Consider the following 16427-nt stretch of genomic DNA (forward strand, 5'->3'; position numbering starts at 1 on the left):
GTCAACAAGTACTGGTGAGGATATGGAGAAACTGGAACCTTCATACATTGCTGTTGGAATGTAAAACAGTACAATTGCTATGGAAACCAGTTTGGCAGCTTCCCTAAAACTTAAACACCGAGTTACCATTTGACCCAGCAGTTCCACTCCTAGATACATGCCCAAGAGAACTGAAAATTATATCCACTCAAAAATAAGTACAGGAATGCACACAGCAGCATTATTTAACAGCCCCCAAATGAAAATGCCCAGATATCTGTCAAAAGATGAACAGATAAATGAAATGGTATATCCATACAATAGAATACTATTTGGCCGTAAAATGAAATGAAACACAGGCAGTTGCTAACATGCGGATGCTAAGTGAAAAAAGCTGGAAAGAAAAGACCACATATTGTATGGTTCCACGTGCATGGGGTGGGTTTAGTCGCTAAGTTGTGTCCGACCCTTGCAACCTCATGGACTGTAGCTTGCCAGGCTCCTCTGTCCATGAGATTTTCCAGGCAAGAATACTGGAGTGGGTTGGCATTTCCTTCTCCAGGGGATCTTCCCAGTCTAGGGATCAAACCCACATTTCTTGCATCTCCTGCGTTGGCAGGCAGATTCTTTACCACCAGCACCACCTGGGAATCCCCACAGGGTTTCTTTGGGAGACAATACATTTAGGTAGTGTTGATGCTTGCAGAACCTCATGAAGAGATTGTACCAAAAACCACAGAGCTATAACCTTTAAAGCAGTGAAGTTTATGCTATGTGAGTTACATCTCATTGAAAAAAAAAAAACCAGATTTGACATTAAGTCAGTTAATTATTTTTGATTACTTTTTCCCATGGTGTTGCTGAGAAGGCCAAAGACTTTAGAGGTGGTGGTGGAAATGAATGGAGACGTCAGTACAGTTTAAGTCAGTGGGAAATTAATACCTGGGCATGGTGCCTGCAGGGCTGAATGAAAAGGACTGCTCTAGACATTTTTAATCAAGATGCTCCCATAGTTGGTGCTGCCCTGCTTGGGCTGGGTGCTACCTGTGAGTCTGCCCCTCTGGCTGAGAAAGCAATTTGGGAGGGGCGTGTCCTGCCCCAAACCTGCTGGAGATGGGGTTTTTCTGGAGGGTGGAGCGTGTTGTAAAGAGGAAACCTATGACCAAGGAGGTCAGGTTTGCTGGGGAGAACCAAGCAGGAAGACAAATGATAAAAATGAGAGAAAAGTGAAAGTATTAGTCATTCAGTCCTGTCTGACTCTTTATGACCCCATGGACTGTAGCCCACCAGGCTCCTCTATCCATGGAATTCTCCAGGCTAGAACACTGGAGTGGGTAGCCATTCCCTTCTCCATCAGATCTTCCCAACCCAGGGATTGAACCCTGGCCTCTTGCACTGCAGGCAGATTCGTTACTGTCTGAATCACCAGGGAAGTCAACTTGATAAAGTCATCAAGCAGAAATGGCAAGAAGAGAAATAAAAATGGAAAGAGGGTCGCGGTTACCATTGTGTTTCTGCAGGAACCCAATGACCTTCTCCAGCACGGTGGTCTTGTCCATCTTCCGCGTGTTGCCAGGCAGCATGGAGCTGAGCTCTTTGATGAGGACATTGAACTGGTCCCGACGCTTCTTCTCAGACTTGTTTCGGGAAGCTCTGTCAACACAAAAAGGGCAAGTGTTAGTCTCTCACTCGTCTCTGACTCTTTGCGACCCCATGAACTGTAGCCGCCCCCAAGCTCCTCTGTCCATGAGATTTCCCAGGCAAGAAAGCTGGAGTTGCCATCTTCTACTCCAGGGGCTCTTCCTGAGCCAAGGATGGAACTCAGGTCTCCCACATTGCAGGAAAGGCACAGGTTCCTGGAACATTCCACTTTCATAAGGTTTTCTTATGGGCTGGAGGTACTTTAGGTCAGAGTGTATTCTTCTGAGATGATCTGATCAAAACTTTTCAAGGAGGGACTTCCCTGGTGGTCCAGTGGCTAGGACTGAGCTCTTAATGCAGGGGCCCAGGATCCATCCCTGGTCAGGGAACTAGATCCCACATGATGCAACCAAGAGTCTGAATGCTACAAGCAAGATCAAAAAGCACAGCTAAGAGCAGGTGCTGCCACATAAGTGAGAACAAAGATTCAAATGATGGTCCTAATTAAAAAAAACAAAACAAACAAACAACAATAGAAATTTTTCAGGGAAAGGAACATTTGTCATATTTCTGAGCTGGGTGACAGGGACAGAGAAAATGTTCTGCTAGACTCCTGGACACAGAGACAGACAGTATTAGTGAGTCCTGTCAGTCAGTCAGTCAGTTGCTCAGCTGTGTCTGACTCTTTGTGACCCCATGGGCTGTAGCCTGCCAAGCTCCTCTGTCCATGGGATTCTCCTGGCAAGAATACTGGAGTGAGTTGCCATGTCCTCCTCCGGGGGACCTTCCTGACTCAGGATTGAACTGTCTTCTGCATCGGCAGGTGGATTCTTTCCCACTGAACCACCTGATGCAAAATCTTATAGATGGGCTCCACAGTCAGAACTCAGCTGCTCTGACTCCAGAAACAAACAATACTCTTCATCAATATAAATAGCCCTGAAGGGTTTGCTTTTAACAGCCCATCCTCAAGCCCAAACCAGGTTCCTTCTAACCCAGAGCACCCAGCTTCTGGTACCAAGTTCACAAAGGATAGGCAGGCACCCCAAGCATCCAGTAGAGAGCCAGTACCCCCAGGGCACAAGCCCTGTCCCCTGCCCCAGAGCTCATCATCCTGCTGGGGAGTCCAGGCACACCCCCACAAAACCATCCACAAGCCACACGTGGTCCAGAGCCAACATGACAGGGGTTGCACGTGACTGCCAAGCCGCTACATGTATCTAAAACCTTTTTAAAATGACACAGTAGGACTTCCCTGGTGGCACAGTAGATGAGAGTCCGCTTGTCAATGCAGGGGAGGTGGAGTCGGTCCCTGATCCAGGAAGATCCCAAGTGCTGCGGAGTAACTAAGCCCATGAGCCACAGCTGCTGAGCCTGCGCTCTAGAGTCCGGCAGCCACAACTACCGAAGCCCATGTGCTCTAGAGGCTGTGCTCTGCAGCGAGAGAAACCACTGCAAGGAGAAACCTGGGAGGAAGAGCCCCCGCTCGCTGCAGCTAGAGAAAGCCCGTGCACAGCAACAAAGACCCAGCACAGCCAAAAATGAGAAATAAACAAATTAATTAGAAAAATGACACGGTGGAAACTTCAATGCACATTACAAAGTGAAAGAGCCAATTGAAAAAGTCTCCATACTCAAGGGTCCAACTCCATGACACTCTGCAAAAGGCAAAACTATGGCAATGGGGAAAGGATCAGCAGGCCAGGGGCTGAGAGGGGAGGATTGAAAACACAGAGTCCAGAGAATTTTTAGGGACGGGAAACTGCTCCGTATGATATCACGATGGTGCATGCATTTGCCCAAACCCATAGAATGTACAATCCCAAGAGTGAACCCAAAAGTAGACTACAGTCTTTGGGGGGATAATGACCTGTCAATGCAGCGTCATCAATTGCAGCAAATGGAACACCCTTGTTGGGGGTTGTTGATAATAGGGGAGGCTGTGCATATATACAGGCAGAGGGCATATGGAAAAAGAGGGCATGTGTCCTTCCACCCAATCCTGCTGGGAACTTAAAACTGTTCTAAAATTAGAGTATATTTTTTAAAAAACAAAAACTACACCACACAACTACAGAAGTAATCAGTGTGGAGCCACTCAGTTTGAGGGTCTTCCCACTGAGGCTCTGAGGACCAAAGGGTTCCGGGAACTTGGAGGGGAAACCATGGCTGCAGGGGCTGCTCTGTTCAACAAAGACCCCCGATCCCCACCCCTGCCACCACCCCAGCCACCTGTACCAGCCTGGGAAGCAGGGCTGTCCCAGAGGCCTTGATCCTTAGCATATCACAGGCCCGGGGCCAGCTCTCAGCTCTGCAGGTCAAGCCTCTCCTCCATGGCCAGCTTACTTAAAGTTGATCCAGGGCTGGGAAGGTGGACTTACCCCTCCCATGTTCAGCCCAGATGGATTTGTTCCAGAAAGTCAGTTTAGTGAAAGAACAGGGACCACAGCTGCAGGGCCCATTGAACTCAGTCTACTTTCTGGTCCAGGCACCCTGGGGCCCAGGATCAAGGTGCCTGGGGCAGCTAGTCACCCACCAGGAGGTCACGGGCCAATGTGTGGCCCAGACAGCATGCTGGTGGTGGTTGTTCAGTTGCTCAGTTGTGTCCGACTCTTTGAGACCCCATGGACTGCAGCATGCCAGACTTCCCTGTTCTTCACTGTCTCCCAGAGTTTGCTCAATCTCATATCTGTTGAGTCAGTGATGTCATCCAACCATCTCATCCTCTGCCGCCCCCTTCTCCTCTTGCCCTCACTCTTTCCCAGCATCAGGGTCTTTTCCAATGAGTTGGCTCTTGGCGTCAGGTGGCCAAAATATTGGAGCTTCAGCATCAGTCCTTCCAATGAATATTCAGGGTTGATTTCCTTTAGGATGGACTGGTTTGATCTCTTTGCAGCCCAGGGGACTCTCAAGAGTCTTCTCCAACACCACAGTTCAAAAGCATCAGTTCTTTGGCTCTCAGACTTCTTTATGGTCCAGCTGTCACATCCATACATGACCATTGGAAAAATCGTAGCTTTAACTATACCAACCTTTGTCAAGCAAAGTGATGTCTTTGCTTTTCAATACGCTGTTTAGGTTTGTCATAGCTTTTCTTTTAAGGAGCTAGCATCTTTTAATTCTGTGGCTACAGTCACCATCTGCAGTGATTTGGAGGGTGCTGGTGGCCTGTGACAACTCAGTGGGTTCCCCTTAGAGGGGTTCACCTGCCTTGGGGCAGGTATCAATATCCACAGGTGTCAGCATCCACATAGGCTCGGGCTCCCCCAAGAGCACTTGGAAACCTAGGCATACACCCCAGATACCCTTTCCCTGGACACCATGATGGTCATAAACATTCTGCTTCTTGCTACCCAATTAGACATGACCTGTCCTTTTTATTCTTAAAGTTTTCGGCTGTTCTGGGTCTTTGTAGCTGCATGTGGGCTTTCTCTAGTTGTGGCGCACTGGGGCTGCTCTCCAGGTGCGTGCACAGGTTTCTTGCTGCCACGGCTTCTCTTGTTTCAGAGTACAGGCTCTAGGCACTCGGGCTTCAGCAGCTGTGGCACACAGGCTCAGTAGCTGAGGCGCACGAGCTTAGTTGCTCCCCGGCACGTGAGATCTTCCCAGACCAGGGATCAAACCCATGCCCCCTGCACCCTGCACTGGCTCTTAGCCACTGGACCACCAGGGAAGTCCCTCAACCTGTCTTGATTTCAACGCACCTGTTCATACATCACCTTTTGCTAATTTCATCTCAGTTTGGGATGTTTCCTGATAGCACCTAAGGCAATTCTTCAAAGTTCACCTAAAGCACATGATCGCTACCCTTACCTAAGGGTCTGTTCCTGTTCCTGACTTTTTCCTCCTTCCTGTCTCTCCTTAGAGCTTTGGGAGGGCCTGAAATCCTCTAGGTGTTTCTACAAAGGCCTCATTTCTAGCCGAGTCACTATCCCCAGGAACGCTCTCTCCCAATCACAGACTGGCTGCAGGTGCAACAGTAAGATGCCGAGGGGCCTTTGTGCTAGTCCAGGGTAAAACCCATAGTGTTCAAACACATGAGGGGGAACAAAGGAGCCCTTTAACTTTGTGAGTGACTGTCTATGCATTATAAATAAATTTTCAGCCTAGATTTGAAGAGCGACATGCAACCTCCTTAGCCAGAAAAAGCTCTATGCCTGTCCTAGTTTGCCCATTATAAATTATTGGTGAGCGGATAACACCCGGCTCATTATAACTCTGTTCTCTTCTTCAATGGGTGTAATGACAATGAACACAGCCTGGCAGAGCCGATGATGAAGGCTTATATCATTAGTGACAGGAACACAAGCTTGTTTCCGTCAGCCTCCGCCTGGGACACACGATGGTGCCCGCTGGAAATCGGTCAGTGTCAGTTGGATCCGCAGCTCTGAGCCAAGAAGGAAAAAAAAAAGCCTTAAATGACCTTATTTCTGATAAAGGAGGCCTGTTTTGGCAGGCCCTGGGACCACCGGGCATAAGGCATCAGGAAAACACATTGAAAGACACTTAACCAGGCAGGTTTGGGGTTTGTTTTGTCCTTTGAGGCATTATTTATGTTCAGTGAAACTTATCCATATTATGTGTGTGATTTGATGAATCTTAGTAATTGCCTGAAAGTGAAAAGTGAAATCAGCAGCCTTGTCTGACTTTGTGACCCCATGGACTATAGCCTGCCAGGCTCCTGTGCCCATGGAATTTTGCAGACAAGAATACTGGAGTGGGTTGCCATTCCCTTCTCCAGGGGATCTTCCCAACCCAGGGATCGAACCCAAGTCTCCTGCATTGCAACCAGATTCTTTACCATCTGAGCCACCATAACGACCACAAAAATTCAGCTGTAAAATAGTTCCTCCACCCTAAAAAGTTTTCTCCTGCATCTTTGCTGTTGATCTCCCCTGGATCACAGCCCTGGGAAACCCCTGGTCTGCTGTCACTGTAGCTTTGCCTTTTTCTAGGATTTTATACAAATGCAATCAGCATGATGTAGTTGACTTTAGCACAAAGTTTAGGTGATTCATCCATGTTATTGTATATATTAATACTTCATTCCTTTTGACTGCTGATTCATAGTTTGTTGGGCTGTTTTCAGTATGGGGGTATTAAGAATAATGCTGGGGGCTTCCCTGGTGGTCCATTGGTTAAAAATCCATGCACTAATGCAGGGAACACGTGTTCAATCCCTGATTTCGTTAGATCCCAAATGCCTCAGGACAACTAAGCCCATGCATCTCAGCTGCTGAGCCCGAGTACTGAAGCCCTGCTCCACAAGAGAAGACACTGCCACGAGAAGCCTGCACGCCACAGTGGAGAGGAGCCCCCACTCACCACAACTAGAGGAGGCCCACAGCAGCAATGAAGATGGAGCTCAGCCATTAATTAAACTAATTAATGAAATAACGCAGCTCTGATTGTACAACATGGGAAATATACCTAATACTTTGAAATAACTGTAAGTGGAAAGTACCCTTTAAAAATCGTATACAAATTAAACAAAAGAATAATGCTGCTCTGAACATCCATCTCTCTGTCTCTGTGTAGACATAGGCATACATTTCTGTTTGATACATACCCGGGTTTGAGTGGCTCAGACGGTAAAGCGTCTGCCTGCAATGCAGGAGACCCGGGTTTGATTCCTGGGTCGGGAAGATCCCCTGGAGAAGGAAATGACAATCCACTCCAGCACTCTTGCCTGGAATATCCCATGGACGGAGGAGCCTGATAGGCTACAGTCCATGGGGTCGCAAAGAGTCGGACACAGCTGAGCGACTTCACCTTATGGTAAGCGTAGGGCTTCTCTGGTAGCTCAGCTGGTAAGGGATCTGCCTGCAATGCAGGAGACCCTGGTTCGATTCGTGGGTCAGGAAGATTCCCTGGAGAAGGGAACAGCTACCCACTCCAGTATTCTTGCTTGGAGAATTCCATGGACAGAGGAGCCTGGCAGGCTACAGTCAATGGGGTCGCAAAGAGTCAGACACGACTGAGCGACTTTCACATGCTAAGTGTATGTGTAACATTGTAAGACAGTCCTATACAGTTATACAGAGTGGCTCTCCTATTTCTGCATTTCCACCTACAATGTATGAGAGTTCTATTGCTCCACATCCATGCCGGCACCGAGCACTGCCAATCCTTCTTCACTTTAGCCAGGTAGTATTATCTCGTTGTGATTGTCTTTTTATTTATTTTTATTGAAGGATAGTTGCTTTACAATATTGGTTTGGTTTCTGCCATACATCAACATGAATTAGCCATAGGTGTACATATGCCCCCTCCATCTTGAACCTCCCTCCCCTTCCCAGCCCTCCCACTCCTCTAGGTTGTTAGAGAGCCCTGATTTGAGTTCCCTGGAGCAGCAAATTTCCAGTGGCCATCTATGTTATACACGGTAGTGTCTATGCGTTCATCCTGCTCCATTTGCCTCACCCTCTCCTTCCTCCCCTCTGTGTCCATAAGTCTGCTCTCTGTATCTATGCATCCGTCGCTCATTGTGGTTTTAACTGGCAGTTGTCTGATGATGAGTGATGCTCAACGTATTTTCACGTGTTTAATGCTCTCTCATATATCTTCTTTTTGCAGTGTCTGTTCAAATCTTCCACCCACTTTTCAGTTGTGCTGTTTGTCTTCTTTTTATTCAATTTAAGAGAGAGAGAAAAAGAGAGACAGGGAGGTGGTCTGGGAGGAAGCGAAGGGGTATGTGTGTGTATGTTAAATACACCTTGATACAAGTTTCCACCTTTGATTTTGAATGCAGTGCTCAGTGAGCCCCAGTCTTATCTTCCTATCTTTTCTGGTTTCTCCCAGGGGACACTGTTGACCTTGCTAACACTGTCTGGGCACGTACTATGTAATAGCCCTATTTTAAGCGCTTTACATGTATTAATGCCTTTCATCCTCACAATGATCTGTTACCATTCCCCTTTCACAGGTGAAGCTGAGGTACCCAGAGGGTGAATAACTGCTGAAGTTCATGACTAGGAAGTGGGGGAGGAGGTCTGCTCAGGTGCTCATGCTATGGAACACTTGCACTCTCCCACCCACCTCTACCATTCCCTCCAAAATTCCTCCACTCTCTCCATGTCTGTAACCCCTGGAAGCCCCTGTTGTGTTCTCCATCACTGCATTCTCTTTTCAGGAATGTCATACAAACACTATTAGACAGCAGGTAACCTCTTGAGCTGGCTTCTGCCCAGTTCATCCAAGTTGCTGCACCTACCAATATCTTCTCCTTCTCACTGCTGAGTAGCTTTCTATTGCATGGGTATAACAATAACACAGCTGGCTTATCCGTTCACCTGCTTAAGGCAATTCGGATTGTTTCGCATTTTCCTTCATGATAAACACAGCAGCTATGAACATTTGTGTGCAGGTTTTTGTGTGAATGTGAGATGTCAGCTCTCTGTAGTAAGTAACTTGGGAGAAGGATGGCTGGATCACATAGATGTTTAACTTTCTAAGACACCACCAGACTGTTTTCCAGCAGTCTGGCAGCAGCACCATTTTACCTCTTGCAAGTGAGATAGGCATGATCCGGATGTTCCAACATCCTCAAGGGGAGTTGGTATTGTCGGTATATTTTATTTTAGCTCATCAAAGAGATGTGCAGGGCTTCCCAGGTGACTCAGCAGTAGACAATCCTCATTGGGCTTTCATTTGCATTTTTCTAATGGCTAATGATGTTGAACATCTTTTCACGTATTTTTCCACCATCTGTGTATCTCTGGTGAAGCATCCGATCGTGTCTTTCACCATTTTTAAACTGAGTTGTTTGTTTCCTTACTGTTGATGTAAGGCAGTGTATTTTTGTACTCAGATACAAGTCCTTTGCCAGACACGTGATTTGTCAATATTTTGCCAGCTTGCCCTTTGGTCTCTTAATAGTGTCTTCACAGAGCAAAAATTTTTTTAATTTTGATGAAGCCCAAGTTATTACTTTATTTTAATTGGAGATTAATTACTTTACAATATTGTGGTGGTTTTATGGATTGTGTTTTGGTGGCAGATCTAAGAACCCTTTGCCTAATTTCAGGCCAAGAAGATTTTCTCCTATGCTTTCTTCTGAGAGTCTTACACATTTTACATTTAGATGCATGATCCATTTTGAGTCCTTTTTTTAACATGTAAGGTTTAGGTTAACCTTTGCATGTGCGTGTGTGCTAAGTTGCTTCAGTCGTGTCTGACTCTGTAGGACCCCATGGACTGTAGCCCCCCAGGCTCCTCTGTCCACGGGATTCTCCAGGCAAGAATATTGGAGTGGGTTGCCATGCCCTCCTCTAGGGGATCTTCCTGACCCAGGGATCGAACCTGCATCTCTTAGGTCTTCTGAATTGGCAGGTGGTTCTTTACCACTAGTGCCACCTGGGAAGCCCTTTGCTTGCATATGGTTGTTCAGTTGTTCCAAGTTCACTTTTTTTTTTTTTTTTACCAAAGATGCATAGCCAATTTATTGGAGAAAGGATATTTTTTAACAAATGGTGCTGGATCAACTGAATATACGTACGAATGGATCCAAATAAAAGAACTTCAAGTTATATTTCTTTCATTTTTTTAATGTCAATGGATTCTTTTATTTTTATTTAAAAAATTTTTAAAATTATTTATTTTTAAATTTTTATTTTTACTTTATTTTACTTTACAATACTGTATTGGTTTTGCCATACATTGACATGAATCCACCACAGGTGTACATGAGTTCCCAATCCTGAACTCCCCTCCCATCTCCCACACCATGTCATCTCTCTGGATCATCCCCGTGCACCAGCCCCAAGCATCCGGTATCCTGTATCGAACATAGATTGGTGATTCATTTCTTACATGATAGTATACATGTTTCAATGCCATTCTCCCAAATCATCCCACCCTCTCCCTCTCCCTCTGAGTCCAAAAGTCCGTTCTATACTGTGTCTCTTTTGCTGTCTCACATACAGGGTTATCATTACCATCTTTCTAAATTCCATACATATGTGTTAGTATACTGTATTGGTGTTCTTCTTTCTGGCTTACTTCACTCTGTATAATCGGCTCCAGTTTCAGCCATCTCATTAGAACTGATTCAAATGTATTCTTTTTAATGGCTGAGTAATACTGCATTGTGTATATGTACCACAGCTTTCTTATCCATTCATCTGCTGATGGACATCTAGGTTGTTTCCATGTCCTGGCTATTATAAACAGTGCTGCGATGAACATTGGGGTACACGTGTCTCTTTCCATTCTGGTTTCCTCGGTGTGTATGCCTAGCAGTGGGATTGCTGGGTCATAAGGAAGTTCTATTTGCAATTTTTTAAGGAATCTCCACACTGTTCTCCATAGTGGCTGTACTAGTTTGCATTCTCACCAACAGTGTAGGAGGGTTCCCTTTTCTCCACACCCTCTCCAGCATTTATTGCTTGCAGACTTTTGGATCACAGCCATTCTGACTGGCATGAAATGGTACCTCATTGTGGTCTTGATTTGCATATCTCTGATAATGAATGATGTTGAGCATCTTTTCATGTGTTTGTTAGCCATCCATATGTCTTCTTTGGAGAAATGTCTAGCTCTTTGGCCCATTTTTTGATTGGGTTGTTTATTTTTCTGGAATTGAGCTACATAAGTTGCTTGTGTATTTTGAGATTAGTTGTTTGTCAGTTGCTTCATTTGCTATTATTTTCTCCCATTCAGAAGGCTGTCTTTTCACCTTGCTTATAGTTTCTTTTGTTGTGCAGATGCTTTTAATTTTAATTAGATCCCATTTGTTTATTTTTGCTTTTATTTCCAGTATTCTGGGAGGTGGATCATAGAGGATCCTGCTGTGATTTATGTGGGAGAGTGTTTTGCCTATGTTCTCCTCTAGGAGTTTTATAGTTTCTGGTCTTACATTTAGATCTTTAATCCATTTTGAGTTTATTTTTGTGTGTGGTGTTAGAAAGTGATCTAGTTGCATTCTTTTACACGTGGTTGACCAGTTTCCCCAGCACCACTTGTTAAAGAGATTGTCTTTTCTCCATTGTATATTCTTGCCTCCTTTGTCAAAGATAAGGTGTCCATAGGTGTGTGGATTTGTCTCTGGGCTTTCTATTTTGTTCCATTGATCTATATTTCTGTCTTTGTGCCAGTACCATACTGTCTTGATGACTGTGGCTTTGTAATAGAGACTGAAGTCAGGCAGGTTGATTCCTCCAGTTCCATTTTTCTTTCTCAAGATTGCTTTGGCTATTCGAGGTTTTTTGTATTTCCATACAAATCTTGAAATTATTTGTTCTAGTTCTGTGAAAAATACCATTGGTAGCTTGATAGGGATTGCATTGAATCTGTAGATTACTTTGGGTAGTATACTCATTTTCACTATATTGATTCTTCTGATCCATGAACATGGTATATTTCTCCATCTATTAGTGTCCTCTTTGATTTCTTTCATCAGTGTTTTATAGTTTTCTATATATAGGTCTTTAGTTTTTTTAGGTAGATGTATTCCTAAGTATTTTATTCTTTTCATTGCAATGGTGAATGGAATTGCTTCCTTAATTTCTTTTTCTACTTTCTCATTATTAGTGTATAGGAATGCAAGGGATTTCTGCGTGTTGATTTTATATCCTGCAACTTTACTATATTCATTGATTAGCTCTAGTAATTTTCTGGTGGTCTTTAGGGTTTTCTATGTAGAGGATCATGTCATCTGCAAACAGTGAGAGTTTTACTTCTTCTTTTCCAATTTGGATTCCTTTTATTTCTTTTTCTGCTCTGATTGCTGTGGCCAACACTTCCAGACCTATGTTGAATAGTAGCAGTGAAAGTGGGCACCCTTGTCCTGACTTTAGGGGAAATGCTTTCAATTGTTCACCCTTGAGGATAATGTTTGCTGTGGGTTTGTCATATATAGATTTTATTATATTGAGGTATGTTCCTTCTATTCCTGCTTTCTGGAGAGTTTTTATCATAAATGGATGTTGAATTTTGTCAAAGGCCTTCTCTGCATCTATTGAGATAATCATATGGCTTTTATTCTTCAATTTGTTAATGTGGTGAATTACATTGATTGATTTGCGGATATTGAAGAATCCTTGCATCCCTAGGATAAAGCCCACTTGGTCATGGTGTATGCTCTTTTTAATGTGTTGTTGGATTCTGATTGCTAGAATTTTGTTGAGGATTTTTGCATCTATGTTCATCAGTGATATTGGCCTGTAGTTTTCTTTTTTTGTAGCATCTTTGTCAGGTTTTGGTATTAGGGTGATGGTGGCCTCATAGAATAAGTTTGGAAGTTTACCTTCCTCTGCAATTTTCTGGAAGAGTTTGAGTAGGATAGGTGTTAGCTCTTCTCGAAATTTTTGGTAGAATTCAGCTGTGAAGCCGTCTGGACGTGGGCTTTTGTTTGCTGGAAGATTTCTGATTACAGTTTCAATTTCTGTGCTTGTGATGGGTCTGTTAAGATTTTCTATTTCTTCCTGGTTCAGTTTTAGAAAGTTGTACTTTTCTAAGAATTTGTCCATTTCTTCCACATTGTCCATTTTATTGGCATCCTTTGTATTTCTGTTTTGTCTGTTGTGATCTCTCCATTTTCATTTCTAATTTTATTGATTTGATTTTTCTCTCTTTGTTTCTTGATGAGTCTGGCTAATGGTTTGTCAATTTTATTTATCCTTTCAAAGAACCAGCTTTTGGCTTTGTTGATTTTTGCTATAGTCTTTTTTGTTTCTTTTGCATTTATTTCTGCCCTAATTTTTAAGATTTCTTTCCTTCTACTAACTCTGGGGTTCTCTATTTCTTCCTTTTCTAGTTGCTTTAGGTGTTAGGTTTAGAGTTAGGTTATTTATTTGACTTTTTTCTTGTTTCTTGAGGTATGCCTATATTGCTATTCCCCTTAGCACTGCTTTTCTAGTGTCCCACAGGTTTTGGGTTGTTGTATTTTCATTTTCATTTGTTTCTATGCATATTTTGATTTCTTTTTTGATTTCTTCCATGATTTGTTGGTTATTCAGAAGCATGTTGTTCATCCTCCATATGTTGGAAATTTTAACAGTTTTTCTCCTGTAATTGAGATCTAATCTTAATGCATTATGGTCAGAAAAGATGCTTGGAATGATTTTGATTTTTTTGAATTCATCAAGGTTAGATTTATGGCCCAGGATGTGATCTATCCTGGAGAAGGTTCCGTGCACACTTGAGAAAAAGGTGAAATTCATTGTTTTGGGGTGAAATGTCCTATAGATATCAATTAGGTCTAACTGGTCTATTGTATCATTTAAAGTTTGCGTTTCTTTGTTGATTTTCTGTTTAGTTGATCTGTCCATAGGTGTGGATCTGTCCATAGGTGTGAGTGGGGTATTAAAGTCTCCCGCTATTATTGTGTTACTGTTAATTTCCCCTTTCATGCTTGTTAGCATTTGTCTTACATATTGCGGTGCTCCTATGTTGGGTGCATATATATTTATAATTGTTATATCTTCTTCTTGGATTGATCTTTTGATCATTACGTAGTGGCCTTCTTTGTCTCTTTTCACAGCCTTTGTTTTAAAGTCTATTTTATCTTCTTTAAAAAGATTCTTCTATACTGAATTACCTCTGCACCCATGAAAAAATCAACTAATCAAGTTTATGAGATTCAATTTCTAGGTTATCTCTTCTCTCTTTGTTCCAGGGACCTATGGAGCTTTTCTTTCACCATAGCACTGTGCGATTACTGTAGTTTTACCGTAAGTCTTAAAATTGATAATGTGATTTCCCCAGCTTTAGTCTTCTTTTTCAAAATTATTTTGATAATTCTAGTGCTATGCCTCTCCATTACATTAAAAAAATTATTTTTAGTTTATATTGGAGTATAGTTGATTAACAATGCTGTGTTAGTTTCAGGTGTACAACAAAGTGATTCAGTTATACATATACATATATCCATTCTTTTTTTAAGATTCTTTTCCCATATGGGTTATTACAGAGTATTGAGTAGGGCTCCATGTAATATATGCTGCTGCTGCTAAGTCACTTCAGTCGTGTCTGACTCTGTGTGACCTATCAGCCTACCAGGCTCCTCGTCCATGGGATTTTCCAGGCAAGAGTACTGGAGTGGGGTGCCATTGCCTTCTCTGCCATGTAATATATTGTAGGCCCTTATTAGTTGTGTTATATATGTTGTGCATGTGTGCGCAGTTGTGTCCAACTCTTTGCAACCCTATGGACTACAGCCCACCAGGCTCCTCTGTCCATGGGATTCTCCAGGCAAGCATATTGGAGTGGGTTGCCATTTCTTGTCCCAGGAGGTCTTCCCAAATCAGCAAGCAAACCCACATTATACACAGTAGTGTGCATGTGTTAATCCCAACCTCCTAATTTATCCCTTCCCTGCCTTTCTTCTTTAGTAACCATAAGTTTGTTTTCTATGCCTGTAAATCTGTTCCTGTTTTGAAAATAAGTTCATTTGTATCCTTGTTTTAGATTTCACATATAAGGTATACCATGTGATTTATTCTTTCTCTGTCTGACTTACTTCACTCAGTTTGACAGTCTCTAGGTACGTCTATGTTGCTGCAATGGCATTATTTCAGCCTTTTCCCACACTTTAAATGAGTATATAAGAGACCCATAGGAATCAAAAGGTGGGAATACAGATTCTGAAAGCCTAATGGCAGGGTCTGTAAATAAAACAGGACCTTTTGCAGAAAAGTATATAGAGTCAAGCTGGACAATAGCCACAATAGACTCTTGAGGAAACATATTTCCAGGTAGTTCTTGCGGGGACAAGGAGGATGAGAGATAAATCAGGCAGGTCCTCCTTCCCTGGGAATGAAGGTATCACTCTAGGAAGACCAAACATTAAAAAAGCACAGACAATGGACGTGTGAACACAGCAGGGTGAGGGGAGAATGGGACAAACTGGGAGATTAGCACCAACATATATATACTACCATGTATAAAATATATAGCTAGTGCAAAGCTGCTATATAGCACAGCAAACTGAACTCAGTGTTTCGTGATGACCTAGATGGATGAGATGGTGGGGGTAGGGTGGGAGGAAAGTCAAAGAGAGAGGGGGTACATGTATATTTATAGCTAACTCACTCTGTTGTACAGCAGAAACCAACACAATATTCTAAAGCAATTATATTCCAATAAAAAGTTAAAGGTTTATGACAAAGGGGAAGATATACCCATCTGAATGCAGAGTTCCAAAAACTAGCAAGGAGAGGTAAGAAAGCCTTCTTAAGTGAACAATGCAGAGAAAGAGGAAAACAATAGAATGGGAAAGACTAGAGGTCTCTTCAAGAAAATTAGAGATACCAAGGGAATATTTCATGCAAAGATGGGCTCAATAAAGGACAGAAATGGTATGGACCTACCTTAAGCAGAAAATATTAAGAAGAGGTGGCAAGAATACACAGAACTATACAAAAAAGATCTTCATGACCCAGATAACCATGATGGTGTTATCACTCACCTAGAGCCAGATATCCTGGAGTGCGAAGTCAAGTGGGCCTTAGGAAGCATCACTAAAAACAAAGCTAATGGAGGTAATGGAATTCTAGCTAAGCTATTTCAATTCCTAGAAGATGATGCTGTGAAAGTGCTGCACTCAATATGCCAGCAAATTTGGAAAACTCAGCAGTGGCCACAGGACTGGAAAAGGTCAGTTTTCATTCCAATCCTAAAGAAGGGCAATGTCAAAGAATGTTCAAACTACCGCACAACTCTACTCATTTCACATGCTAGTGAGGTCATGCTCAAAATTCTTCAAGCTAGTCTTTAACAGTATGTGAACCAAAAACTTCCAGATGTACAAGCTAGATTTAGAAGAGGCAGAAGAATCAGAAATCAAATTGCCAACATCTGTTGGATCA

General features: G+C 43.0%; 1 protein-coding gene across 4 annotated transcripts in view; it reads right to left on the reverse strand.

The window, feature by feature from the left end:
- The window catches only part of NPAS2 (neuronal PAS domain protein 2), a 202083-nt gene that overhangs the window by 91009 nt on the left and 94647 nt on the right, over positions 1–16427 (reverse strand). For all 4 annotated transcript variants that reach the window (XM_069583822.1, XM_069583823.1, XM_069583821.1 and 1 more), the window contains one exon: positions 1484–1632. In XM_069583822.1, the coding sequence (XP_069439923.1) occupies positions 1484–1632 (149 nt within the window). The remainder of the gene's footprint in view (positions 1–1483; positions 1633–16427) is intronic.

Source organism: Ovis canadensis, chromosome 3 (genome assembly GCF_042477335.2).
Source record: "Ovis canadensis isolate MfBH-ARS-UI-01 breed Bighorn chromosome 3, ARS-UI_OviCan_v2, whole genome shotgun sequence".
Classification (NCBI taxonomy): Eukaryota; Metazoa; Chordata; class Mammalia; order Artiodactyla; family Bovidae; genus Ovis; species Ovis canadensis.